Source organism: Zonotrichia leucophrys, chromosome 1, assembly GCF_028769735.1.
Source record: "Zonotrichia leucophrys gambelii isolate GWCS_2022_RI chromosome 1, RI_Zleu_2.0, whole genome shotgun sequence".
NCBI lineage: Eukaryota > Metazoa > Chordata > Aves > Passeriformes > Passerellidae > Zonotrichia > Zonotrichia leucophrys.
The window spans coordinates 115,576,054-115,602,576 of record NC_088169.1 but is presented as its reverse complement, the minus strand read 5'-3'; the positions used below and the strand labels follow the sequence as shown (position 1 = coordinate 115,602,576).

Below are 26,523 nucleotides of genomic sequence, written 5' to 3'. Positions count from 1 at the left end.
GCCAGGGAAAGGGCAGGAGGGGGATTTGGCCAGGGATCCTCAGTGCTGCCAGGCCCCAGTGCAGATCTGAGTGAGCTTTCCTCCGAGCATCCAAGTTCCAGGGATGGGGAAATGCCTCTCTCTTTCCTACATGGCCTGTTTCTGCCAGGGAAATTACAAACCTCTCTCTCTCCAACATCAGCAGCAAGGATTCTGTCACTGCCAGAGGGGATAAGGAGGCAGGGCTATGGAAATTCCCTGTGGGGAATGTGGCACCCCTGTGTCCTCATGTCCCTCGATTTTGGTACCTTGTCAGCTCTAATAACTCTGCCTGAAAGACAACAATTTTCCCAGACAATCTGTTAAATGTCTGCGAAACCCAGACCAAACTCCAGAATTTGTGTCAGCAGTGACAGCAAGGTGTGCACAGTGTCCTGTGTGTCCCTTGGAAGTGCCACAGGACCAATTCCCAGCTGATTTCCAGGTGCACAAACTGCCCAGCCAGGAATGGCTGCAACTCTCAGAGCAGGACAGGTGCTAGAGGAAAGAAGCAGCAATAAAATATTATGAAAAGAGGGAAGGGTAACACCCAGAGCATCTCAGGAGGTGTTTGTCACCTTGTTTGTCATTAGCAAAGAGCCTCAGAAACTTAATTTGCCAGGTTAGCATGGGGGGAATAAAGCAGCGGAGAGGAGTTTGGAAAGACAGCCGGTTGAGGACAGGTCTGGAAGTTGTTTTCTTCATAAAGCAGCCTAATTCATAGAACAAATTCAAACACAGCACCCAAAAAAGGAAACACAATGAGGAGAAACCAGCAGTTTGCAGAAGGATTGTCCATCCCACTGGCAAGGGCCACACCACAGCTGCCTCCCCTGAGCCCCACCAGGCTCTGGGAGCAGCATCCTGGGAAATCAGCACCCAGCAGAGAAGATGTACTATAAAAACAAACGCTTGAGACCAAAAAAGGAGTGCTTCTAACACTGCAGACACGTTAAAAATATTCTTTAGCTTCCCTTGAGGAAGAAATTAAAACTTCCAGATGAATGGTTCAGCCTTCATCTGTGTGGGTTCCCTTTTGTTGTCTCATGAGTAAGATCCCAAGGAAGAAGAGTGGGTGCCCTTTTCAGAGACTTTTTTGCATGTACCAGCCTATTTTTCCACCTGTTAATTGATTTCCATGCCATCACTCACCCTGTGATGCTCCAGCACCTTCTCTGAGTGTGAAATGCCATCCAAGGAAGCAGCTCTGTCTCCTGATCGTGCAGTTAATAATTCCCAAATAGCATGGAGCACTAGGGCAAGCATGCCCTCCAGCATTACTATTGCAGCCTCTAGGACCAGCTCAGGAATTCCTTGGAACTCAGGAAAATCTCCTTTTCCATGAGGACTAATACTTGTTCCTTCAAGCCCCTCTTTGCAAACAGGGCATGAGGTTTATTTGTACACAAAAGTGGTTTAAATTCAATGGAACAAGCAGAGCTGGAGCTGCTGAGAGACCCCATCAGGCCAGAGATCAAACATATTCCTGCCTCTTTACAAAGTGCTGATAAATCATGAGAGAAACACAAAAAATAATCCAGGCCACTGAAGGTTTTTCCACTCTACTCATGGCATGATCATTACAGAAGCATAAGTAGAATAAAGCCTCATACCAGATAGTCTTGGCTTTTTCTTTTTTATTTTTTGCACTAGATGAGCCACAGATGTCCTTTACAGAATAAGTTATAAAATACATGTAAACATTTGTCACTGTGTGGGTTTTTTTGAATGTCTCACTCCTGTCTTTCAGTGGGACTTTGATTGGGCTCCTTAGGAAAAGCAATGAGAAAACCTTAATTAAAATTTTGCTGCTCCCTGGACATCTGTTGTAGAGTGTTATATAAAATATTACACGTGGTTATAAATACACATTCATCTTTTATTTTAAACACATTAGCAATTGGGTTTTATGGGGCCACGGGGATTCATTAGGCACAGGATTGCAGCACTGAAGGCACACACAGGGATGGGATTTTATAAATGTATTTTAGAAATTTTAATTTCTTTTTTTAATTTAAAAAAAAAGGTTTTTTGGGAGAGCTTTTTGCCAGCTCCCACGTGAGCAGTGTGTGCTTTGCTTCTGGGGCTGCAGCCACACTCCCCAGTGCCCTGAGCTCCAAGGGGATCTGGGGACAGCCATCACCCACAGCAGCTCTGGTGTGTTCTGGAGCTCTGTAAATGTCTGGAGCTCTATAAACGGTGCCTGCTCCAAGGCATTCCATGGACAGCAGCTCCTCAGGCTGTGTTTGCTGCCCCAGCCAGCCAGAACCAGTGTGCAGAGCTCTGCAGTCACTGCTGCCACTCTTGGAACAGAGCAAACAGAGCAAACAGGGCTGTGGAGGCTCAGCATTCCTTCACCCACCTGCTGTGGGTACCCAACCCCAAAATGGGATGATGTCATTTCCAGAAGAGAAGCTGCAATGAGTTCAGAGATGCAGAATGAACACTTGGCTGACAACGTGGTTGCCAACACATCCCATGAGCATTTCTGGGCTGTCTCAGCCCTTCTGGAGCTCCTCTGTGCACATCACTGACAGGTGCATTGCTCATTAACAGCAGCTGATTTTTGTGTTCCATTAATGACCAGCTCAGAGGTGCAGCAGGGAATGCTGCTCCCTCTCCAGGCCCTGCTCCCAAGGAGACAGAGCCAGGACAGCTGACTCTGAGCACTCCAGCCCAGAGCTGGAGGAGATCAATGGAGCAGAGCAGTGCAGGCAGAAAAGGAATCTCACTTTTCCTCCCACTGTCCCATCAGAGCACTCAGGACAAGGGGAGCAGCTCAGCTGCTGCATGGGTTTGTCAGAGTGGTTCCTTGTTTGGTTTGACTTTCCCTGTCCTCCCATGCCTCCGTATTTTCATTCTTTCTCCCTCCTGCAGCATCCCCAGAGGTTTCTGTCCCTGTGGCCTCTCCCAGCCTGTGCAGATGAGCTCCCCAGCTCCACATGGAAGTGCATGAGGAACATTTTGTGTGAAACAGGCAGCTCCAGTGAGCTCAATTCCCACCCCAGTGCACAGACAGAGCCAGGGGGCTGCCTCAGGCTCCCAGCTTTTCCCTGGGGCTGCTGCCCCTGTGGGCTCATCTTGTGCAAAAAGGAAATCCAGGCTGGTCTGGAAAGTTTCCCAGCTGTGCCAGAGGGATTTCCAATCATTCCTTACAGTAAAATCACAGAATGCAGAATGGTTTGGCAGTTGCTGTCACTGTGTCACCAGGTTTGAGTTTGGACATGGATGGTCACCCTCCCGAGAATGAAGGTACCAAAAGTGGGGTGGGACTCCCCACTGCCCTACAGCACCAGGAATTGTCACAGGCTGAGTCCTGGCAGCAGGAGAGGTGAGAGGATTCTGCCCCTGGGGAAGAACATGCCTTGTTTCATGCACAAGTGGCCTTGGCAAGCCTGACCTACATTGGGGATGGCTCTGGTGCAGCAGACTGGAAACTGGGTGGGAGATCCAGATTAAAGAAAAAAAAAAAGAAAAAAAAAAAGAAAAAGTGGGGCAGGCTTTTGTTGGATTACAGAAACGATTAGCATGAAACACGGTTCTGTGTCTTATTTAATGGCATTAATTGAATGTTCCCCCCTCGTGTTTTGTATTCAAGATGCTGCTGGATATTGTATGGTAAACAGGCCCACAGAGCTGAATGTTCAGCCTGGCAGGGAGAGGAAGACTGAGGTTTGTTTTCACTCTGAAAACACAAGAATATAGATGGAGCCCATACATTGGACACTCCCACTAAAACCAGAAGCAGCTAAAGAGTGAAAAATGCCAATATTTGCATTGTCATTGTCAAAAGGCTCCAAAGTTACCACATTGAAATGCAAGATTAAGGCAAATTGCTGCTCCTTTGGACACAGCCCGCTCCCCTCAGTGCTGCTGTGGTTTGTGGCTTTCAAAGCCTCGGGCTCTAAATGAATGAGGAGGGATGGACACAGACATCGGGGAGCATCTTGGAAAGGAAAAACATCGGGAGAGCTTCAAGTGCCGGGCAGGCTGAGGGCGGTGATCTCTGCAAACACCCAGCTGCTCTCAGGGAAGTTCTCTTTGAACCCAGGGATGTTTTCTGCTCCTTCCTCCCCCCAGTTCCTCCCAGAGCAAAGCTGCTCCCACACAAAGCTTTCCAAAGGATGCTGACATCCTGAGGGGACAAACAAAACCCGTGGGACGTTTCCTCCTCACCATTCAGAAGGGTTTGGGTCTCAGGGAGCCTCTTGTCCCTCCCTTTGTGCGCAGCTGAAGAGGGGCTGGGGCTCCCGTGCTGGCGAAGGCAATAATTGCTTTTCCAGCTGCATTTCCAGCATCCCTGCTCCTCCCTGCAATCCAGGAGACTTTATGGAGCCTTCAGGGCTCCTTTGTTCACTCACAGTCACTCCGAGAAGGGCCAGGACACGGACACAGGCTCAGGAAGGATTCCACGTGTTGGTGTCATCCCCTCTGGGCACTTCTGAGGATGCTCCAACACTTGGCTGCAATTTCTGCACAGAGCACTGCAACCCTTGAGGACAAAACGGGGATTTTGGGGGAAAACACAGGGTCTGATTTGAGGAAGAGCTTTCAGTTTGAATGACTGATGAGGAGGAGGGAGAAGTGCGGAGGGGCAGAAGGGGAGCACAGTTCTCACCAAGGCTTCCTCTGCTGCTGGACCTGGAAGGCAGGACACAAACACACACACACACAGAGGTTTCCCCCGTTTTCACTCCATAAAAGAAGTTCTGCTACTGGTGAGCTGTTGGGGATTGTCTCCAAAGAGAAATGGGATCTTTTCCTCACGGTGAACCACAGGAGAATGTTACCACATCCTGCTCCTTGTGGCTTATAAATAGCAGGAGGGAAGGAATGACTGGGTAACTGTTTGACCTCAGCTTGGGAGGAACAAAGCTCCCCAGAAACCTCAGGAACTCACCCCATTAGGCAGACAGGAAAATGGTACAGATCTGGCACCCTAATTATATGCTAATGACATGCGACCAGGAAGAACAGCTTCAGAGGTCTGAAGGAAAAATACAAAATACCTGACAGAGCAGGGTTGTGTGTGCTCACAGACACGTTCTGACAGCTACTCCCTCTTTCTTTTTTTTTAATTCTTGATTTCCGTTTTACTCTCACTCCAAGTGCAGCAGTCCAGGTGAGGGTTCTGACCTGTCCAGTCTTGTACTCACCTTGGTTCAGCCTGGGTTTCGAGGGAAGTGGAGATCACTGCGGACTGGTGCTCTGTGCAGCAGGGGCTGGTTTTTGCAAAGCCGAGATGAACTTTGTAAGGAACCGAACGCGGGGTTTGGACCAGCCCTGGGACCGAACGCGGGGCTTGGGCCGGGACCAGAGCCGGGACTGCCCGGGCACAGCGCTAAACACGGCAGGCGGTGCTGCCCTCCTGTGGACACGCGCGGTACTGCAGCCCCGGCGGGGCCGGGACCCTCGGGGCGATCCCTCGGGATCTCACATAGAATTGTGCTGCTCAGACGTCAGGAGCTGCTGCCCTTTGCACACATTTCAAAGCAGTATCCTACAGCATTTTGAAGGCTGTTTCTAGAATTCTATTTTAGCTGGGTCTCACTCCAAGTGCAGCAGTCCACGTGAGGGTTCTGACCTGTCCATCCCAATGCCTGGCTGAGCTTTTGCTGGCTCAGGTTTTCCAGGGAACTGGATATCACTGCGGACTGGTGCTCTGTGCAGCAGGGGCTGGTTTTTGCAAAGCCGAGATGAACTCTGTAAGGAACCGCGAGTGGGTTTGGGCCAGCACGGGAACCGAACGCGGTCACAGCCGGGACCGGCTCTCCGCAGGCGGTGCTGCCCTCCTGTGGACACCCCCGGTACTGCAGCCCTGGCGGGGCCGGGACCCCCGAGGCTCTGCCGTGCGATCCCTCGGGATCCCATATGGAATTGTGGTGCTCAGGGGTGAGCAGCATTTTGGACACATTTTAAGGTCGTCTCCTACAACATTTTGGAGGCTGTTTCCAGAATTCCATTTGTAGCTGGATCTCACTCCAAGTGCAGCAGTCCAGGTGAGGGTTCTGACCTCTCAACTTGTGCTCAACAGGCTGTGGCTGGCTCAGGTTTTTCAGGGAAGTGGAGATCACCGAGGACTGGTGCTCTGTGCAGCAGGGGCTGGTTTTTGCAAAGCCGAGATGAACTTTGTAAGGAAGCGGGAGCGGGTTTGGGCCAGCACGGGGACCGAACGCGGTCACAGCCGGGACCGGCTCTCCGCAGGCGGTGCTGCCCTCCTGTGGACACGCCCGGTACTGCAGCCCTGGCGGGGCCGGGACCCCCGAGGCTCCGCCGTGCGATCCCTCGGGATCCCACATGGAATTGTGGTGCTCAGGGGTGAGCAGCATTTTGGACACATTTTCAAGTCGTCTCCTACAACATTTTGGAGGCTGTTTCCAGAATTCCATTGGTAGCTGGATCTCACTCCAAGTGCAGCAGTCCAGGTGAGGGTTTTGACTTCTCAACTTGTGCTTAACAGGCTGGGGCTGGCTCAGATTTTTCAGGGAAGTGGAAATCACCGAGGACTGGTGCTCTGTACAGCAGGGGCTGGTTTTTGCTAAGCCGAGATGAACTTTGTAAGGAACCGGGAGCGGTTTTGGGCCAGCACGGGGACCGAACGCGGGTCACGGCCGGGACCGGAGCCAGGAGCGCAGCGGGTACAGTGGTGCTGCCCTCCTGTGGACACGCGCGGTACTGCAGCCCCGGGGGAACCGGGACCCTCGGGGCGATCCCACGGCAGAGAACGGCCCGAACTCCCCCAGACTCATAATCAGTGTGGTGTGGGGCTAGGCACAGGGACTCAGGGCTCCTCATTCCTCTCTACTGGGGTTAACTCCCTGGAAATGACGTTTCTAGCAGCCTGGCACGTTCCCTTCAGTCCTGCTTTTCCCGGCACAGCCTCCCATTATCCCTTACTGGCACCTGCAGTAAACCACCCCTATGGGCTCTGATGGCAGCAAGGTCAGGGTTTCCTCCCAGTTTCAGGGCATTCTCCCAGCCCTGGAGTGCCATTGGAAAACATACAGGTTATCTGACCTCTCCCTGTGCTGTCAGGGCTCAGCTTCAGCAGGGACAGATTCTGGGATAAGGAAAATAAAACCCTGAGGCTGGCAGGCAGGGTCTGGGCCGTGGGTGCCTCCCTGCATCCCCCCAAATCCTCCCTTGGCTCCTCAGGGCTGCTGCAGCTGCAGGGTGGGAGCTGGAGAGCAGAGACCACAAATCCAGCTGGACCCGATCCACACCTCAGGGCTGTTATTTTAGGGTGCTCCTGTGTCTTAGAGTTCCCAGCATTTGGAAGAACTTCTGTGCAGTCCCAGTGCTGGCTCCAAAGCTATTTATTGGGGGGATAAAGGAGGGGGAAGGTCCCTAGGGTTGGAGGACGCTTCGCAGGAGTTTTTTCACCTCGGGGCTGAGCCTCTTGGGGAAGAGGATGTCGAAGTAGATGTAGAGGTCGCCCTTGCGCTGCGGGTCCTGCGCCAGCGGCATCCCCTCCCCTGGCACCTTCTTGTAGTACTTGGGGCTGCCGGGCCAAGGGAGGGGCTGAGGGGAGCTGTGGGGTGATCCCAGCGCAGAGCCATGATCCCCAGAGCCCCAGGTGGGTTTCACAGGGTATTTGCTCCTCCAGCTCCACCAGGGCCTGTTCTCTTCAGCATCCACCCACACCCAGTCTTCTCCTTGGCTCTGCTCCCAGCAGTGTGACCCCAGACCCACAGAGTCACCCACTCTCCCCCTCCTGCAGCCCCAAACCTGCTGGAAAAGGTTTTGGAGCCCCCTGAGCTCCTCCCAGGTGATCTCGGAGCCCTGTTTCCCCTGGCACTTACTCCACAATGTCGTTGATGGGGATGTTGAGCAGCCTCCCATCCAGCGTCCACACGTCCAGGGTGCAGCCAGTCAGTGCCTGCCGGGCGTGCAGGGCCACCAGGAGCTGCTGCTGCAGCCCCAGGGCCCAGGGGTGACCCTGTGTCCCCTCCCTGGGCCCCTTACCTTGGCCAGGGAGATGCTGGCAACGTACAGGAGGTTGTTCTCGATCCTTTTGAACCTTGGGTGAAGCTTCTCTTGCACAACAAAGGTGATGTCAGCTGGAATGATGTTGGGGCCCTGATTGAGGGGGAAAAGGTCACACAGTCATGGAATGCCAGGATGGGACATTAAAATTCACTCAGTTCCACCCCCTGCCATGGGCAGGAACATCTTCCACTAGCCCAGGCTGCCCCAAGCCACATCCAACCTGTCCTTGGAAACCTGAACATTATTTTATACTGGGAAAACTGACACAAACTCCTGCTCCTCTTTTGTTGCTGTTTTCAGCTGGCTAGAGAGAAGGGAAAGGAATTTTCTTCCCTTAAGACAAAAAGGAATCTTTAATCGAAGATGACTGTCCAGAACTGTGTTTCTGCCAGGAAGAAAGCCAGCCCTTTCTATTATTTGTTCTTTAACCTGTCCTGAGGAAAATCCAGGCTCTCAGAGTGCTTCTGTTGGCCATGCTGCCCTCAGCAGTGGGAAAGCAGAAGTTCTTCATGGAAGAGCTTTTCCCATGGAGTGGGACAGGACTGGAACAGCTGCCCAGGGTGGGAGACATGGAATCTCCTCTCTGGAGAGATCCCAAACCCCCCTGGACGGGTTCCTGCCTGGGCAGGGGTGTTGGATGAGCTGATCTGCAGGGGTGCCTGGTTATTGTGTGGCTCTGTGCTCACCTGGTCTCCCTCCTTCTCAAAGGTGACCCTGGTGCCACGCTGCCAGCCCGGCTGCACCTCGATGGTCAGGATCTTGTCCCTGATGGTGCTGGTCTGGCCATCCTCGTTCATCACCTGGGCACAGGGCACAGGGAGGGTCAGCAACAAAGGGCAAGCCTGGTTTGAATGGCAAAGCCTGGCTTGAATGGCAGAGCCTGGCAGATCGTGACCCAGATCCATGGAATCATCACATCCATAGGACTGTGGGGTCATTTAGGTCAGAAAAGCCCTCCAAGACCATGGAGTCCAATGTTCCCCCAGCACTAACCCTATCCCCAAGTGCCACAACCACACAGCTTTATGGGGAATGGGGACTCCACTCCAGCCTACTCCAATGCCTGACCATCCCTTCAGTACAGGAATTTCCCCTAATGCCCAAGCTAAAGCTCCCCTGGCACAGCTTGGGGCTGTTCCCTCATGTCCTAGAGCAGGAGAGGCTCAGGGCTGGGCCAGCAAGGAGGGGGACAGAAATCACCAAGGGCACAAAAAGGAGACACAGAGCAGTGTGAAAATGGAATTGTGGGAGCCCAGAACACACTGAGCTCCTGCTCCCGTGCTGAATTCCCTTTGCCAAGCCGGGGAGGTGACCACTGGCTCAGCTCCTCCTGCCTTTGGTGCTACTCCCTCCCTGCCACAAGCTCCTGGGGCGGGGCCACCCCCAAACCCCAACGTTCCCCAGGGAGGGCACAGCTCACCCCAAATGCTGCCCCTGGAGCCCCAGAGCCCCTGCCTACCCTGCGGGAGATCTTGATCTTCTTGGTGCAGCCGTGGAACAGGTCCTCGAGGGACACGTAGAGGTCCCGCACGATGGGGGGGTCCCTGCGCAGGGCCCCCCGGCCCCGGGGCCCCCCAAAGGGCAGCAGCACCTCCGAGCCATCCTCGGCAAAGAACTCTGGGGGAGGGAGCAGGGGCACAGCCCTCACTGGGCTCAGGGCTCCGCGCTCTTCACCTCCCACCCAGAACCGCCCCCAATGTTTTCTTTCCAGGAGAGTTTATGGCAGCCAGGATCTCCCCCCCGAGCACCAGAGGGATCTGAGGGCAGCACGGCAGGGAAGCATCCCTGGAGAGCTGCCATGGAATGGTGGCAGAGCCCCAAAGTGTCCCAGCCTACCTGCAAAGGGGTTGTCCCCTCCAAAGAACTCCCTGAAGACTCTCTCGGGGTTGTTGTGGAACACGTAGCCCACGCTCCAGGGGTTGTCACTGGCGTACTCCAAGGGGATGCCACCTTTGAGCCCTTCTTCCCCAAATTTGTCGTAGATGCCTTTCTTCATAGCTTAGGGAACAAGGAGGTGTTGGGGGAAGAGCCCCAGCCTGAATCCAGGCTTTGTTGGGGTGCAGGAGAGAGAGAAGAGGGGTCCCAGGAAGCGTGTGCCAGTTCCCAGCTGGGCTGGGGGTCACGAAGGAGCTGGTCCTGCAGGGAGCAGGACACTCCAGGAGGGGGACAGTCCCACTTACGGTCGCTGAGCACATCGTAGGCCTCTGCCAGCTGGTGGAACCTCTTGGGGCCCCAGGGCTCCTTGCATTTCAGCGGGTGGTACTTCAGAGCCAACGTCCGATAGCTGAGGGGCACAGGAGGGTTTGGGTTCAGGGGGATTTTACAGCATCTCATTGCCAGCCCCTGCCATGGGCAGGGACACCTTCACTGGCCCAGGCTGGAAAGGGCTTGGAGCAACCTCCAGGGATCCAGGGGCAGCCACAGCTGCTCTGGAGAACCTGTACCAGGGCCTGGCCACCCCCAATCCCCCATCCATCCCTGCCCTCTGGCAGCGGGAGCCATTCCCTGTGTTCTGTCCCTCCAGGCCTTGCCCCCAGTCCCTCTCCAGCTCTCCTGGAGCCCTTGCAGAGGCTCTGAGCACTCCCTGGATCCTTCTCGTCTCCAGGTGAGCTCTCCCAGCCTGGCTGCAGAGCAGAGCCGAGGGACTGCAGCCCTCAGAGCGCCCCCCGGCCCCTCCATTCCCCCATCAGCCTGGGCTGCCCGCACACCCCCAGACCCTTTCCCACTGTCCAAGGCCCAGCACGGCCACCCCCGGCTCCCTTCCGGCCGCGGGGGTCGCTCTGATGCCGAGGGTCCCCTCACGCCTTCTTGATGTCGTCGGCGGTGGCGCCGCGGTCCAGCTCCAGCACAGCGTAGTAGTCCAGCCCCATGGCGTCGCGTTGCTATAGCGACAGGACTTCCGGTCCGCGCCGCGCGGGGCACCACGGGAAATGCAGTTCTCATGCTTACTTCCGCACTCTGCCGGGCTCACTCAGTCCTCACCCCGCACCTCTTTTCTTAAAAAATCCCCAAGTTCCCATGGAAACACATGTATTAGCATATAACACGTGTATTAACATATAGCACATGTATAACATATAACACATGTTATGTATTAAAAGGAATGCTGATAACAGGTGTTACCAAAGCAGCGGTTTATTTCACTCCATCCTGTGACAGTCACTTTCACTGCACTCCCTCTTCTCCCCCTTTATTTGTTTAATCCCCCCACTACAAACAGCGTATTTTCAGCACTGGAAATGCAACCACAACATCACTGCAACACAAGATCCTCTCTAAATTAAAAATTGATCCCATTTGTGTAGGAGGAAAAAAATATATCCTGTTACAAAAACACTGTGTATGGAGCCTGGTCATGGCAACAGCCTCAAAGCTGTACACACAGATCCCAGGAAAATCAGCTTGGAAGAGCCTTTCCCACGTGTTTCTCCTTTTTTGGCCCCTTCAAACACCTAAAGGTCAGAAAGTTGGTATCTCCTCACTATCCCATCCCTGCAGCACGTGTAGATCTCCTTCTCCCAAGAAGCCACCTGAAGAAGGGGGAAAAAAGGAAAAAAGGAACAAGATGAGTTAGGCAGAACACATTGCTTTTACCCTCAGGATCCTCCCAGCACCCTTTATCCACACTTTTTATAGGAACAGAGGTGTTCTTCCAGCCAGCTCCTGCACAACAGAGATAAAGCCAGGGAATTCTGCAGAGGATTGCTTTATGCAAAATATTGGCATTATTCAGGTAGAAAGGACAAAGATAAGCTCAGAAGTCAATCTCTGCCTGAGGTGAAGGCAGTGCCTCCTGCCTGGCATCAGCTTTCCCTGGCCACCCTCTCCTGAGGGACATTCCCACCTTGTACACGGGGTCACAGTCAGCCTCAGTGAGATCCAGCACATAATCCAGGTCCTGCTGAACAATGAAGCACGTGCCATCCCCTGCAAGCAAGGCACAGCAATTAGTGAAACGAGCCACACTCTTAATTGCAGACAGAAACTGCAGAGGGAAAAGGCTCCAGGGGGTGAGACATTCCTGGGAGGGGTTTTGGAGGGGTACGAGGGATGTGGAGGGTGGAAACCCCAAAGCAAAGGGGCAAGAGCACAATGCCCAAAGAGCACAAGGCTCCTTGACTCGATTCTAGGATTTCTAGGGGCACAAAAGAGCCCTGGAATTACCTTGGCTAGCAATGAATCCATCTCTGTACGGGAGCAGGGACAGCACTGGTGCTCCTGACCTGTGGATCACCTGGATTGGAGCACTGGGAAAAGGAGCAGAAACAAGGGATGAGGATTGCTGTCCAGAGCAGCTGTGCCTGCCCCTGCATCCCTGGCAGTGTCCAAATCCAGGCTGGATGGGCTTGGAGCACCCTGGCACAGGGGAAGGTGCCCCTGCCCATGGCAGGGGTGGGAATGGATGAGCATTGAGGTCCCTTCCAACCCAAACCATTCCAGAAGTCTTTCCTATGGACTGAGCTAGCAGGGAACAGCAATAAAACTCCACAGCTCAGTTCCAGTCCTGTGCTGGAATGAGGATCATGGTAAATATCAGGATAAATGTGATATCAGGATCCACATGAGGGAAAAGAAATGGGCAGTGTGAGAGTGGGGAATATTGATGCTAAGGTGTTTTCTGCCCAATTCATCTACATGCATGTGCACACAGATTATATAAATATAAAATTACATCAATGTTTCCATATCAATACAGCACATCAACATAATGCAAGAGGCTCAGGATGCAATGGGATGCCCCCCTTGGAAGTGGCAGCACCCTCTGCCTGACTCTTTTCCAAGCAAACACTGCTTGTTTGCCCCAGGCACTCCCTGACTCACTCACTTGGTGTTTCTCACATCCAGCTGGTAGATGTTCCCATCCTGGGTCCCTGCCAGGATGTAGGTGCTTGACAGGAACGTGCAGCAGTTGAAGGCATCAGATCCCATGAAGAGGAACACCTGAGGATTTGGGAACAAACCAAGTGTCAGGCACGTGGGACACCCACGAGAGGGAAGCTGTCGTTTATTCCCAAGACAGTACAGCTGCCACTGTTTAATTTTAAATACGGTTTTCCCTGTTCCCAAGTTAAATCCTGAGCAATTCTTACTCCTCACATAAAAATCTGTCCAGGAGGAAGGAGGGAGAGCATCCCTTTATTGCACCAGGCTTTGGCCTCTCCTCCAGTTTAGGTTTAACCTGGCTCAATTCCCCATCCCAGTGCCCTGCCAGCCCCAGATCCTTACCGGCTGCCTGCTCTGCAGCCCCACTCCTTGAAGCTTCTTGTCCTCTCGAGCCAGCAGCAGCATTTTCCCTTCTGTGCCCACCTCCCGCTCGCCTGGCAGAAGGAAGGACAACGGGTAAGAACACACCAGGGCACGGAGCAGCACTGCCAGCCCTGGGGATCACCGGGGCCAAGCAAGGCAGCGTGGGCCAGGGAGGTGAGGGCTTTAGGGCAAGGCCTTACTGGGAGGGCTCTCGGGGGAGCCCAGGTTGAGGGAGCTGTCAGCGGTGCCCACGGCCATGCCGTTGACGGGCGAGCCGCAGTCGGCGACGGTGCCCAGGCAGGAGGAGTGGCCGCAGTCCCAGAGACGGGCAGTGCCATCCCTGGAGCAGGACAGCACGTTCCTGCCCCGATCCACGATGGCAGTGTCCAGGATACCTGTGGGACAGCAAGCACTCTGCTCACACAGACACAAAACCAGCCCATTTCCCCAGCTCACCTCCAGGCCACCGTCCCCAGTGACAGCAGAGTGACAGTAACAAGCTGTGCTCCCAAAAAAAGGCGCCTATGGAAGGCAGCAGCTCCCAGAAAACCCCACAAAGTAGAGCCACCATCTGGCACAAAGAGATATTACAGATATTATCAACCAAATGATCAGCAAAACCTCAGCCCGAGCTGGTGCCACACAAACTTAACCTCTAATCTGAGCAGAAAAGAGCCTGGCACTTTGAAACATGCTCATTTCCACCCCTGCTGTCCAGCTACAGCAACATCCAAAGGGCAGTGTCTGCTGGCACTAAGATCCCTTAACCACTTTATTCTCCTGTCAAATTTGGAGCTGAAAATGGCAGTGGTTTTCTCAGCAGAGAACAGCCAGGTGGTCAGCAGATTTAACTGGCTCTTTCCCTACAGAAGCTCAAAGGACAGGATAAGCCAAGCAAACAGACTGCAGCAGTTTGGGCTGGAGGAATGACAGTGGCTAAGGTCACCTGAGAGTGACTGGCAGTGTCACTGTGACCAAGGTGCTGCCACAGCATCTGGTTTGGTTAGGGGACATGGCTGCAAAAGCATTTTCAATGCCCACAAACAGATCATACAATGGCTTGGGTGGGAAGGGACCTTGAAGAACAAGTTCCAACCCCCCAAATGATGTAAGAACAAAGGCAGGTTCAGCACAAGATGGGCTTTTGAGTTAATCAAGTTTAGGGCAGCCAGACACAGGTTTATTAACCTCTCAATGAAGCTCAGCACCTCGTGGGACAGGGAAAACCAGAGCCTGGACACAGCAGCTCAGGGAAGAAAGAATTTGGGGTAGAGTTTGGGGCATCTGATGCCACATTCCAGACATGAAAAACAGAGTGCAGCAGGCTGCAGACTGGACATCAGCCCTGGAGTGCAAGGCAAGTACACACACAGCACATCAAGCATTTCAAGGGCTCTGTACCTCCTTTGTGACCTTTAAATGTTACTACACAGCTGGCATCTTCTGCTGACCAGATCTTTAGCTGGGCATCCATTCCCCCGCTGAGAACCACGAGGCCCGATGGGAAAAACCTGCAACAATTCACATCATACACATGGCCTTCCAGAAGTCTCTGGAAAAACAAAGAACTACGTGCTAGTTCCATTGTCATCATCCTTGTGCCGAGCAGTTGTTGAGTTACACCCTGGAAAACTTGGCATTCAGGATTAACCCCAAATCCTCTGGCTCTGCATTGCTGGAAGGGACTGCTCTGAATTTGGGGCAGTCAAAGAGGTGACTTTGGGGCTTCCTCTGCCATTTGAGCAGCCAATTACACAGCAAAAGATAATATATTTGCTTCTAAACACAGGTTAAAGGTCTTTATCCTCTGCCAAAAATCCCCCACAAGAAGGAGCTTTTCCCTTTACTGGGAAGGCCACAAGCCAGGATGTGGCTAATCCAGCACCAAAATCCTTTTCCCCAGCACCAAAATCCTTCTTCCCATGCAGGATAGGGATTGTCAGTGGCCTGTTACTCCTGAGTACCTCTCTGAGCAACATCCCCCTTGGGAGAAGCCACCTTTTCCAACAGATTTGACTTAAAGCCTCCAAGATGCCCAATCTCAATTAGCTTTTCATTAAAAAGCCAGATTCCTCACAGGGTGTGCACAGCCTGACCAAAGTCATGGCCTTCAGGAATGTCACAGAAAACCCAAAAACATCCAAGCCACATGTTCTTACTCTTATTTCTCCATTTGCAGCCTGCCATATTTTCATAGTCCCATCTGTGCTGGTAGACACTCCGAGTCCTCCACCACTGGAAATATCAAGGCAGGTAATCTGCAGGAAGGGAAAAGCACCAAGAATTAGCTTTATATAATTCTGAATATAAATATTGCTGCTCAAGAGCCTAGTTCTGTACAGGGGGAGACCTGCTAAGTACATTGTCTGCCTATGGCTCTGCAAAGCAAGGAGAAAAAGGAATGCTGAGGCACAAACCTGCACAAGCAGCAGGGAGCATGTCCAGGGAAGGTGAACAGAGAGAAGGAGAATTCTCTCACTCAGGTTTTTTCCCAGAGAGAAGAAGAGAAAACAATTCTTGGCTCTACTTGCTGCTCCTGTTTGCACAGGTGAAATGCATTGGGAAGATTAGCTGAAGAGAGTTCCTAATTGGATTCAGGTGAGAGTTGTTAGCCTGTTGAGTCAAAACTGTGTCCCAACTAGCTCAAGGCAGTCATGGATTTTTTCTTTAGTATTCTTTGTAGTATAATATAATATAGTTTTAATAAAACAATTGTTCAGCATTCTAAATCAACAGAGTCAGATACCAATAATTTCCTTCATTGGGGCACCCTGTTTTACTATAGGAAGAGAGCAGAGCTGGGGAAGGGGCTGGATCCTGTCCAGGGAAGGTATGGCATTCACATTCTCTGGACAGAGACAAAGAATTCTCTCTCCCAGGTTTTTTCCTAGAGAAGCCCAGAGAGAAGAAGAGAAAACAATTCTTGGCTCTACTTGCTGCTCCTGTTTGCACAGGTGAAATGCATTGGGAAGATTAGCTGAAGAGAGTTCCTAATGGGATTCAGGTGATAGTTGGTAGCCTGTTGAGTCAAAGCTGTGTCCCAACTAGCTCAAGGGTTTTTCTTCAGTATTCTTTGTAGTATAATATAATATAGTTTTAATAAAACAATTGCTCAGCATTCTACGCCAACAGAATTGATTGGACAGCTTGGACTCTGATCTCAGAGATCTTCTCTGACATTAGGAATTCTGTGATCCTGTGAGCTGCACTTGCATTGCCTTTTTAAAATTGAATTTCCAGGCTGTGGGTGGGGACAAAAAAACCCGCTGCAGCGGTAAAACCCACGGACAGGCCTAAGAATGCAGACGGGCTCTAGGCAGGACAGGGTTAAGCTCCCAGCAGCAGCAGGGGCAGGGCCAGCAGGAGGATGTTCCCGCTCCCACCGCTCCGTGCGGCGGCGGGAAAAAGTCCCAATTTCCCGCTTCCCTTCTCGCCAGCCCGCTCCCCGCGCTCCGTCCCTGTCCCGCTGCTGTTCCCAGTGAGTCGCTGCCTTCGTGCTCCGGTTCCCCGCTGCAGCCTCGCACCCAGCCCAGCGTGGGAACGCTCAGTTCGGGCATCCCAATCCCAAAGCAGCCATCGTGCGGCACCAAGGGTCGAGATAAGGACAGCTCTGCCCGCAGCGGGCTGGAAACAAGTTGGAGCTGAGTGTTTGGGGTGTTAGGTACCGTCGCTGGTCACGATGTGGCTTAGTCAGCTCTTCGTGGAGTGGTACCTGTACAGGTTTATATTTCCCTGTGTGGTCCTGATAATGCACTTTAACAGCTTAGAGAGATGGCTCAAGATTCTTTTGTCCATGGACTTTGTGCTAATAACCTGTGAGGTTATACACCACCTCCAGGAGACCATTAATAATGGTTCCCAGTCCGTGGGGGGAGCAGGGGACGAATACTTTCACAACCTTTTCACCTCCTTTAACTCCTTTAAGCCTCTTAAAGCACCTTTGGAGCTGCCTCTGGATACTGAAGAAAGCACATTGTCGTTCTGTCTGCTGTATCTCCCTTTGGTCTACATCACCCTGATGGTCTGCTTCATCTTCAGAGTTGCAAAAGAGATTTCTGGGAAGGTCTTCCAGAGAGTGGATCATGATGAGTGGCACGGGAGGTGGGAGAAAATTGGCCAGGTTCTGAAGGAGTATTCAGCTCCGGTGGTTTGGAAGTTCACCCCTCAACAAATACAGGACCCCGTTAAAGTGGCAGAATACCTGAAAGAGAAACGCTGCCGTGGTTCCAGGGAGGAGCAACTTGCAGCGCTCTGCTGGGCCCTGGCTACTCTGTATCGGGCACTGCTGGATACCAGCCAGCCCCCTCGGGAGCAAGAGGAGGAGAACAGGCCAACAAACAGCGAGGCCACTCAAACTGCAGCTGCACCAGAGGAACAACCCACGCTGGGAGCAGTCGCTCCTGAACAGAACACATCCAACACTGAATTCGTTTCCTTAGTGAGGCATGAAGACGATGAAGAGGAGGAAGAGTCCTCAGAGGAGGAGGCAGAGGCAATGAGCGAATCCTACTGGAAGCTGTGGTCAGTGTGCGAACGCTTCAGGCGCCGTGCCGATCAGTCCCTGCTGCTGTGGCTGTACGAGTGCTGGTTTGCAGGGGCCCACGTGGACGTGTGGCTGGACAGCTGTGAGGCCCAGCAGCTGGGCCGCCTGTCCCGGGACGCTGCCATCGACAGGGGGCTCGGCAGCAGGCCGGGCAGGCACAGCCTGTGGACGCGCCTGGTGGGCAGCGTCAGGGCGGCCTACACCGCCGAGGAGCTGCTGCAGCGGAGGGACAGCTGGAGCAGCAGGCTGGAAGGGGTGCAGTACCTGACAGAGCTCTCCATGGCTGACATACTCTTTGGGAATGCACACAACAGTCGGTGCCTGGATGATCTGGACAGGGCCTGCTGCACGTGGGACATGTGGCAGGCGCTGAGGAGGAGCGCGCCGCCGCTCTACGCCAAGGCGCTGTCATCCATCACCTGGAGCAGGAACCTGAGGGTGCTCAAATTAAAGGCCTTCATCTGGGACTACAGAGTGAAACCCTGCTCCTATGTGGAAACACAGCCCAGGGAACAGGCAGCCTGCAGTGATGATCCCTGCTCCATATGCCACGAGGAGCTGGGCAGGAGCGCGTGTGAGCTGGAGTGCGGCCATGAATTCCACAGGGAGTGCATCAGGACGTGGCTCCTGGAACATTCCAGCACCTGCCCCATCTGCCGTGAGCACGCTGTCCTGCCTGCTGCCCAGCCTTACAAAGCCAGGCCTTGCAAAAGATCAGGCATTTAGAAGAGCTCCCAAGGAAAATGCTGAACACACCAAGGTCTTAAAGGATTGATTTCATAAGGCTCAAAGCACAAGTGAAAAAATGACAGCAGGAGAAGAAAAATCAGAAGATTTTAAAAGTCAGCTAAAGAAGCCCCTGGATAGCAATGAGAGAGATTGGAAGTCCACTGGTGACAAGGAGGAGCAGTACAATGGATATAAACTCATATTCTGAGACATTGAGGAAGGACTACCTGTGATGAAGGGAATGATTCCTGTGCTTTTGTGTGTATAGATATGGTTGGGTGGTGTGGGATCTAGGCATGAGTAGATGGGATAGAATGAGGGGTGGGGAATGTCCTGGTTCTGGCCAGGACAGGGTTAATACTTACACAAGCAGGAAGGAGCACATTTGGGATATTTGGTTGCACAAGTTCCTTGTGGTGAGCAGTTCTATTCCCTGTCCTGTACATTTTATTAATTAATGCTGTTGCTACTGTTGCTTTTTTCAACTCCATTGCTATTCTCAGTAAATTGCTTCATCTCAACCCCAATCTTTGCCTTTTTTGCCTCCAATCCCCATTTTTATCCTACTGAAGAAGAGGGAAGGAGTCAGTGGCTTGTGGTCCAGGGTGTTTCAGTGGGAACACCATCCCTAAACCACAAGTTCCATCTGCACTGCAACCCCTCCCGTGCAGATCCACACTCCAGGCCACCCCTCACTGTAAGGACACCACAGACAGGGATGTGAGAGTTGCCAGCCACACCCAGAGACTCCCACCCCACAGAGCTACTCACACTTTGCTGATGAATCCTGCAAAAACTCGTGTATGGAGCCAGGAACTTGGTGGACACATTTTCATGAGGACAAGAAATGAGGATGCTTTTCTAGGAGGAGAAATAAGGAAAAAAAGGAATTAGGAGTGCTGTTAGTCCTGAAACAGAGACTGCCCAGGTAGAACTGTGGACTGGACCCAGCTGTGGGATCCCAGAGTTTGAAAAATGATGGGAGGGTCAGTGTGGGGCTCATGTCCTCAGGATACAGGTAGGGACCAGCTCCAGGGCCCTGCACAGCAGGACAGGACTGTGCAGGGCAGGGTGACAGCTTAGGCTCTCAGAGCAGCCCCTTTAGGTACAGGGAATGTCCCCAACCCCTCTCCCCCAGCCCTGGCACCTTGGTGACTTCCCCGACCACGAATCCCTCGGAGGCCACGATGTCTGGGACGCCGTCGGAGCTGAGCCCACGCCGGGTGACGCTGCCATACAGGGTGGCCTTCCCTGGGGGACAGTGGTCATCAGTCACAGCACCCACAGCAACCCCAAACGTCCCCTCCCAACTCAGAGGGACCCCAACCTCCTCACCCGCAAGGACTCAGACACCCCCATCCCCTCCTGCCGTCCTCAGGCTCTCTCCATGACCCCACACCCTTGAAAACCAAGGGGATCCCCAAACCACCCCAGTCCCTTTAAACCAAGGGACAGCAAGGCACCGCATCAGCCCCATTCCCTGCTAACACACATCCCACCCCTATCCCAAAGGATCCCCCGGGCACCCCCATCCGTTTGTCTTTGAACACCCCTCACCCCCAGACCCCCCTCGATCCTCCCTGATCCCGTCTCACCCTCACGCCTCCCTCGAGGCCTCTTCAGGCCACTCACCGGGGCTGCGGCAGCTCAGCCACGCCTCGCCCTCGTCCCTGCTGCAGAGAGAACAAGCGGCTGTGAGCGGGGCAGGGAGCAGGACAAGGACAGGGACAAAGAAAGGGACCGTTCCCACCTCAGCGCCCGGCTCCAGTCGCTCTGGATCCGCAGCGTCGCCGCCATCTTTGCCGAGGTAGCCGCACACACTTCCGCCTCCTTGCTTCCCGTCAGCCCCCGCGCGAGCGGAAAGGGGAGAAACCAGCCAATCAGCGAGCGCCGCCGCGGCTGGGCCACATCCCGGAAGCGCCGTGCCGAGCTCCCGCCTTAAAGGGACCGCGCTGCGCTGGTACGGGGGCTAAGGCATGGATGGGGAGGGAGGGGATCGTGGAGGGGGCTGGAAATTCCTGGGAATGGGGACCCTCGGGAGGAGAGGAGGGCGCTGGGCACGCAGGGCTGGGGTGAGGTGCTCCCGAAGGACACGGCCGCCTGTCCCGCCCGCAGCGCCCCCATGGCGAGGCCCGGGCACGGCTGGAGCGGCGCGGCGGCGGCAAAGCGGGGCTCGGAGGAGGAAGAGGAGGGCGAGGACCCGCTGGACGCCAGGATCGCGCGGAGCGGCTGCCTGGAGCAGCACCGGCAGCTGCAGGAGTGCATGGCCGAGCGGCGGGACTGGCGGCACTGCCAGGAGCAGGTCCGCGCCTTCGGAGCCTGCATGGCCCAGCAGCAGCGGCAGCGCGGCACCGGCCCGGCCCAGCCCCCGGACTGACACCCCCGGACCGACAGACCCCTCCTTTCGGGCTTGGTTTTTATCCAACTTCTTAAAAACCCAGGTGGAATTGCTGGGAAATAAACCTGGAGTTGGTCAGCGCTCGGCTTGGTGTGTGCCAGTGGGAGAGGGGGGCTGGTTTGGAGGATACAGCATCGAGCTGTGCCGTGGTACATTCAGGTGGGACATCAGCAGGAATTCCCTCATGGAAAGGGGTTTTCAACATTTGTAGGGACTGCCCAGAGAGGTTTGGAGTCCCCAAGAATGACTGGACACAGCACTCGGTCCTCTAGGCTGGTGACAAGGTGGGGACTGGGCATAGCTTGGATTCAATGATTCCAGAGGTCTTTTCCAACCAAAATTGTTCTGTGGTTGTGGATTTCCAGCCCAAAATGTCCAAATCCAGGAGCATTCACAGCACTCAGGCTGGAAAAACCTTGCCATGAATTTTTACTCCATGTCCTCTGTGCCATCTAAGGCTTTTCTCAGCAGTGATAACCTCATGTCCCACAGGATGGGATTTATCTCCTGGGAAGCCACAGAAAAAATTAGGAATGGGAGAAAAAGGGATTCTCATCTGACCACCACCTGCTGGCAAATAAGCCATGAGAAAGAAAATAAAATTACTTCTGTCAGAAGGAAGGTTCCAGGCTATTTCCCAGGGATGTGCGTGCTGGGAATACCAAGAGGCTGGGCATGGAAGCACAAGCAACACCTGGACAGCCCCAGTTTGGGAGAAAAGTGTAAATAAATGAATTATTTTTCTCTTTTCCACAAGCTGGTCTTTAGAAAGGGATAAAAAAAGCCTCCAAACAAACCAGCCAGTTTCTGGAACAGTTTCTCTTGGCATCCATCAAATTTGGCTGTAACAATTCCTGGGACTGTTGCAGCACAGCACTATTCATGCACAGAGATTTCTGCAGAAATACCCACCTACCAAAACCACAACAGCCAGGAATTAAAAAAGAAATTAAATAAAAAAGGAAGGAAAGCAAACCCACATTCCATTGTGCCACATTTTCTCCCAGTACAAACCAGTGAGATATAAACACATAGTTTATTTTTACTGAGACAAGCTGGTTGCCAAGAGTGGGAATTCCTCCCAGTTCACAAAGTTACCAGGACAGAGCTCATGGAGGCACCCTCTGGAGGCTGGAACAGCCCATGGATGGCAGCACATTGCTCCTCACCTCAGGACATCTCTGCCAGCAGCTCCTCCAGCTCTGGTCGAGCCTTCAGCCGGCTCTTGAAATCGGCTTCCGTGTGCTGTGCAGGGAGGGAACACCACCACAAATCAGGATCACACAAAAGCTCCCTGCTCCCCAAAGGGAAGCACTGGGAAGTGTAACCATACCTGTTTCATCAGCAGGTGCACCCCCTCAGGCTGGCTGCTCTGGATGACCTCCAGCAGGATGGGAGCAAACGTGGAGCTCAAACCGCGGATCTGAAAGCAGAAGTGACAGAGCTGCAGGAGAACAATCCCAGAGACTCTGGCTTGGAAGGGACATTAAAGATCACCCAGGGACCCTTTCCACTGTCCCAGGTTGTTCCAGCCTGCCCTTGAACACCCCCAGGGATGGAGCAGCCCCAGCTTCTCTGGGCACCCCATGCCAGGCCCTCCCCACCCTTCACATATTCCTTCCCAATATCCCATCCATCCCTGGGAGTTTCTGCCCTCACCCATCTCCAAACATGACTCTTCTACCCCTCATATCAATTACTCAGCAGAAAATAGATAATAAATCTTCTGCCTGAAACACAGAGCCAGGAATTCCCCCTGGGCTTCTAGTTTAGGAGCAACACTCAGCAGAAAACATAACCAGACTTTTTGCTTCCATTTCTGCCCAAACTGCCCCAATTTGAGGGGTTTGTGGAGGCTGTGATGGGATGCCAGCTCCTACCTGGACAACCCTCTGGTGGGTGGTAAGGACTGCATCCAGCTGCATTTTGGATCCCCTCTCTTCCAGGAGCAGCACCTCGTTGGTTTTGGTGGGCATGGCGTAGCTGCAGGAGCAGAGGGCAGGGCTTAGCACAGGCAGGACATTTGCAGGGATGAATCCCGTAAATATCCACCCTCCCCAGCACAGAATGGGCAAGGAGATTAACTTTGCAGGGGAAATTAATTATGCAAAGGATGTATCTTGCAAACCAGGGGCTGGCAGAGGCTGGGTGTTTTGCTGGGAGGAGATAAGGAGGAAGCTCTGCCAGCAAAAACCTGGATTAGCTACAAACACCAGCCTGAGAACTTTTACCTTCTTCACAGCTCAAGAAAAGCAACAGTTGTGACTTATTTTGTCTTTTGGGACACAGTAAAATCTGCTGCTGCAATGCACCATTTAAAATATGTTTGCACCTCAGATTTGGTGGGAATGTGACTGGGAGTGGATCAGACTCTGCTCAACGCTCAGAGACCCCAGTTTCCTCATGCCCACATCCAAGCTCCATCCTACCGCCCACCTTTTCCCCTCAATTCCCTGTCTGTAGGGCAAATCCTTTCTTTCTCTGCACACTGAGGCACCCCAGAGGGTACAAGGGAAAAGCACACACATTTTAGAGAGTCCCCACAGGTTTTATTCCAGAATAAATGAATGCTCTGACATTCCTCAGGCATTACAGCCAGAGGAGTGGCTGTTGGAATTCTCCTGCTTTGGAGAACCTGAAGCATCCTCTCCTCCTAAACTGAAGCAGCAGAAGTTCACCCAGCACCTTCAGGGCTTTCCCAAGCTCATTCCAGTTCCAGGCATGCAGAGCCTGGATCACAAACCATGAAGGAAAACCAGCAGCACATGGCAGCAATTCCCAGGCTCTGCACCCACAGGCTGGAAGCCTTTTCCTCAGAGGAAGGACATGTAATAGGCATTTTTTCCTTAGAATCTGCTCAAGTCAGTGCCTGAAAAAATTGATGCTTGTAAATAAAGCATCCAAAATGGTACAGGTACACAAAAGAAGAGCACAGGGCAGGTGAGAGGTTTGGATTGACACCCAAATGGGAATCCCTCAGGGAGACTGGAGTGTGCCCTGATGTGCAGGGGCCGTGTTCCAGAGGGCCAGATTTCCCCTACCTCTCATTGACCCGGATGCAGAGGCGGTTGCAGAGCCTGTGCACATACTGAGCAAAGTGCTCCACCAGGCACAGGTCATGGGAAGTCATCTGGATGTTGATGTCTCCATACTGGTACTCAGTGCCAGCACTGATCTCCTTCATCTGCACCTTCTCCTTCCTCCTCTTTGGAGCCTGTTTTAGAAAGAAAATACAACAGGATAAAATAGCATCTGGTTTGAGCAATGCTGGAATAAAGGCTCAGCTCTTGGGTGGCCTCACACACACTCGTGCTTTGATTAATTTCTCCCAGAGGAAAAAAGGAAGGCGTAAAACCAGTAGAAATAAACCTGCTGTTAATTTCAGTTCCTGCCTAAAGGCAGCTGACTTCTTGTTGTTTCCTCCTGCCACAGAAATTGATGTCTTTCCAAATCTCAGGGAGTGTGAAAAGGCTCCATGCAAGTGAGAGCTGCTCACAATATTCAGGTGTGAAACTGAATTATTAATTAACCTTAAATTGAATTAATTAATTAACATCGGGGGATGTTTCTCCCTTCTAAAGCTGGAATGTGCTGGACAAAAGGAAGCATTTCTGCAGTGTGCTGAGTGGCTATTTCATAGAATCATGAGTTAGGATAGGAATGAATCTTCAATCTCATCCCATTCCAGCCCCTGCCATGGGCAGGCACACCTTGCACCACTCCAGGCTTCTCCAAACCCCATCCAGCCTCTCCCTCTGAGATGGGGCACCACATGCTTCAGGATCACCTTGGGAAATCCCTCTGCCTACCTCCTTTGGGAGCAGGTATTTGAACCTCCCAATCCCATGGGTGGGTCGGGACCTGTAGGACCTGTGGGGAGCCAGGAGTGCATCACCTGAAAATGCAAGCAGAGCAAACTGTTTCCATCTGCAATCAAATAGCTACAGGTGCTCTGAGAGCTCCAAATTATAGTCACATAACACCACCTGCTTAGCCAAAACAGGGCAAAAAAAAAAAAGAAAATGCTGGGAAAAAAACTTATGGAAGTGGCAGAGCACCTGCTCTGGGTAATTACCCAACCCAAAATTGGCTAAACACCTCCCCACAAAAAAACCCCACAAATGTTCCAGTGTTTAATATTTATTTGAGGGAACTGAATTTTTGACTCAAAACTAGATGGACAGCAGACCTTACCTGCAGCACACAGAAGGTTTCCTCTGGCTGTTGCTCCTCTGTAGGAAACAAAATAACAATTAAAAAATCAGTAGGAAACAAGTCAATAATTGATAACTCTGACTTCCCTCACTAAGAGAAAACATGTGGCCAAATGTCCTTTTGCAAAGGCACAGCCTGATCCTATTAGCACATTCCCCCTTTTCCCCATCCCTTTCAGCTCCCAGCTCAAAGTCTTAACTCCACTATTAAAAGATATGGCAAAAAAAAAAAAAAAAGGAAAAGAAAAAGAAAAAAAAAATGCAATTTTCTGGTCAGGTATGTTTTCTCACCTGCTGAGGGCCAACACCTGTCTGAGCAACACTCCCTTCTCCGAGCACAGCACCTGCAGAAGTTAAAACACAGCAGGGTGGCAGATCTGCCGGAATTTTCTCCAGGTTACTCCACCTCTAGGACAGGACCCAGGCAAGGGCTGGAGCTGGGTCTGGAGGGGTTTAGATGGAGATCAGGGAAAGGTTCTTCCCCCAGGGATGCTGGGCACTGCACCAGCCTGACCCAGCTCCAGGAGCGTTTGGACAGCACTCCCAGGGACATGGCTGGATAGGCCATGAACAACCCTCGTGCTTGTCCCGCCTCCACTCGGATGGAGGAAACAGCTCATCCTTCGGGCAAAGACCTTTGCTGTCGCTCTTCTGTCCCCGCGTCCTTCCCCGTTCCCGCTCCCCTTCCCCGTGGCCATCCCCGATACCTTCGGCACCGCCGCCATCTTTCGGCGCCGCGGTCCGTCGCTTAAAGCGCTCCCCCTCAATGCCTCGGTACGCCCCCATTCAGCTCCCCCAGTCCAGTGGCTCGCTCCCCGCGTTCCGCCCACCGACACCTCCCAGAAATTCTAATTTTCGGACAGCTCCCCGCTCCGCCCATCGAGAATTCCCGCAGGCAACAACTTTTGGACAACCCGCGGTACTGGCGGGGCCCTGGCGTCCTGAAGGAGGCAGCGGGAAGGACGCGGGCGTGCGGGCAGTAATGGCGGACACCTCGTTTCCGCCGGCCAAAACGCGGTGGGCAGCGCCGCCATGCGGCAGCGGCTGCACAGCGCACCCTGCCCTGCGCCTATCACCGCGCGTCCCGCCCATCACGGCCCGCCCCCCGCCCGCCCTCACACACTGATTGGTTCCCAGCCACGTCCATCAGGGCGCGGCGGCCATGTTGAGTGTGGCATGGCCACGTTGCAGGGCTGAGGGCGGTGCCCGGCCCCGCCCTAGCGTGGTGCGGCGGCCATCTTGAGTGTGGCGGCCCAGCGGCCATTAGGCCTTTGGTATCGCTTAAAAAAATAAAATATTTATAATCACGAAATTCCAAGAGTAGGAAGGCTGGGCTGGCAGGGACCTACTCTCTGATTTCCCAGTGGGAGAGCAGGTCATCAGGG

At 53.1% G+C, this 26,523-nt stretch overlaps 4 protein-coding genes across 9 annotated transcripts; 1 reads left to right on the top strand and 3 right to left on the bottom strand.

Annotated features, from left to right (window-relative positions):
• Window positions 1-7,328: 7,328 nt before the first annotated feature.
• DNAJB13 (DnaJ heat shock protein family (Hsp40) member B13) lies at window positions 7,329-11,037 on the bottom strand. The gene is made up of 8 exons (XM_064728737.1): window positions 10,810-11,037; window positions 10,188-10,291; window positions 9,844-10,005; window positions 9,467-9,624; window positions 8,694-8,807; window positions 7,984-8,097; window positions 7,821-7,897; window positions 7,329-7,519 (listed from the first exon to the last, which is right to left on the bottom strand). The coding sequence occupies exons 1-8, from the start codon at window positions 10,875-10,877 to the stop codon at window positions 7,366-7,368; spliced, it is 951 nt and encodes a 316-aa protein (XP_064584807.1). The 5' UTR covers window positions 10,878-11,037; the 3' UTR covers window positions 7,329-7,365.
• An 87-nt stretch (window positions 11,038-11,124) lies between these two features.
• Window positions 11,125-20,438, bottom strand: PAAF1 (proteasomal ATPase associated factor 1). Of its 6 annotated transcripts, none has more exons than XM_064728691.1 (12): window positions 20,277-20,438; window positions 20,159-20,196; window positions 19,674-19,777; window positions 19,298-19,387; window positions 15,414-15,512; window positions 14,656-14,806; window positions 13,455-13,649; window positions 13,234-13,325; window positions 12,833-12,948; window positions 12,172-12,254; window positions 11,852-11,934; window positions 11,125-11,537 (listed from the first exon to the last, which is right to left on the bottom strand). In XM_064728691.1, the coding sequence occupies exons 1-12, from the start codon at window positions 20,321-20,323 to the stop codon at window positions 11,460-11,462; spliced, it is 1,176 nt and encodes a 391-aa protein (XP_064584761.1). In that variant the 5' UTR covers window positions 20,324-20,438; the 3' UTR covers window positions 11,125-11,459. The 6 variants fall into 6 exon arrangements, with proteins under 6 accessions (XP_064584761.1, XP_064584751.1, XP_064584796.1 ...); XM_064728681.1 differs by having other exon boundaries at window positions 20,159-20,199; window positions 20,277-20,436; XM_064728726.1 differs by lacking the exons at window positions 19,298-19,387; window positions 19,674-19,777; window positions 20,159-20,196; window positions 20,277-20,438 and adding an exon at window positions 15,734-15,798.
• On the top strand, window positions 20,430-21,005 carry LOC135455521 (cytochrome c oxidase assembly factor 4 homolog, mitochondrial). Its single transcript, XM_064728819.1, has 2 exons — window positions 20,430-20,486; window positions 20,642-21,005. Exon 2 carries the CDS (start codon window positions 20,649-20,651, stop codon window positions 20,901-20,903), a length of 255 nt encoding a protein of 84 aa, XP_064584889.1. The 5' UTR covers window positions 20,430-20,486; window positions 20,642-20,648; the 3' UTR covers window positions 20,904-21,005.
• A 936-nt stretch (window positions 21,006-21,941) lies between these two features.
• On the bottom strand, window positions 21,942-26,193 carry MRPL48 (mitochondrial ribosomal protein L48). The gene is made up of 8 exons (XM_064728749.1): window positions 25,846-26,193; window positions 25,430-25,482; window positions 25,119-25,156; window positions 24,734-24,819; window positions 23,966-24,138; window positions 22,805-22,907; window positions 22,258-22,347; window positions 21,942-22,169 (listed from the first exon to the last, which is right to left on the bottom strand). The coding sequence occupies exons 1-8, from the start codon at window positions 25,861-25,863 to the stop codon at window positions 22,095-22,097; spliced, it is 636 nt and encodes a 211-aa protein (XP_064584819.1). The 5' UTR covers window positions 25,864-26,193; the 3' UTR covers window positions 21,942-22,094.
• Between the last annotated feature and the right edge of the window lie 330 nt (window positions 26,194-26,523).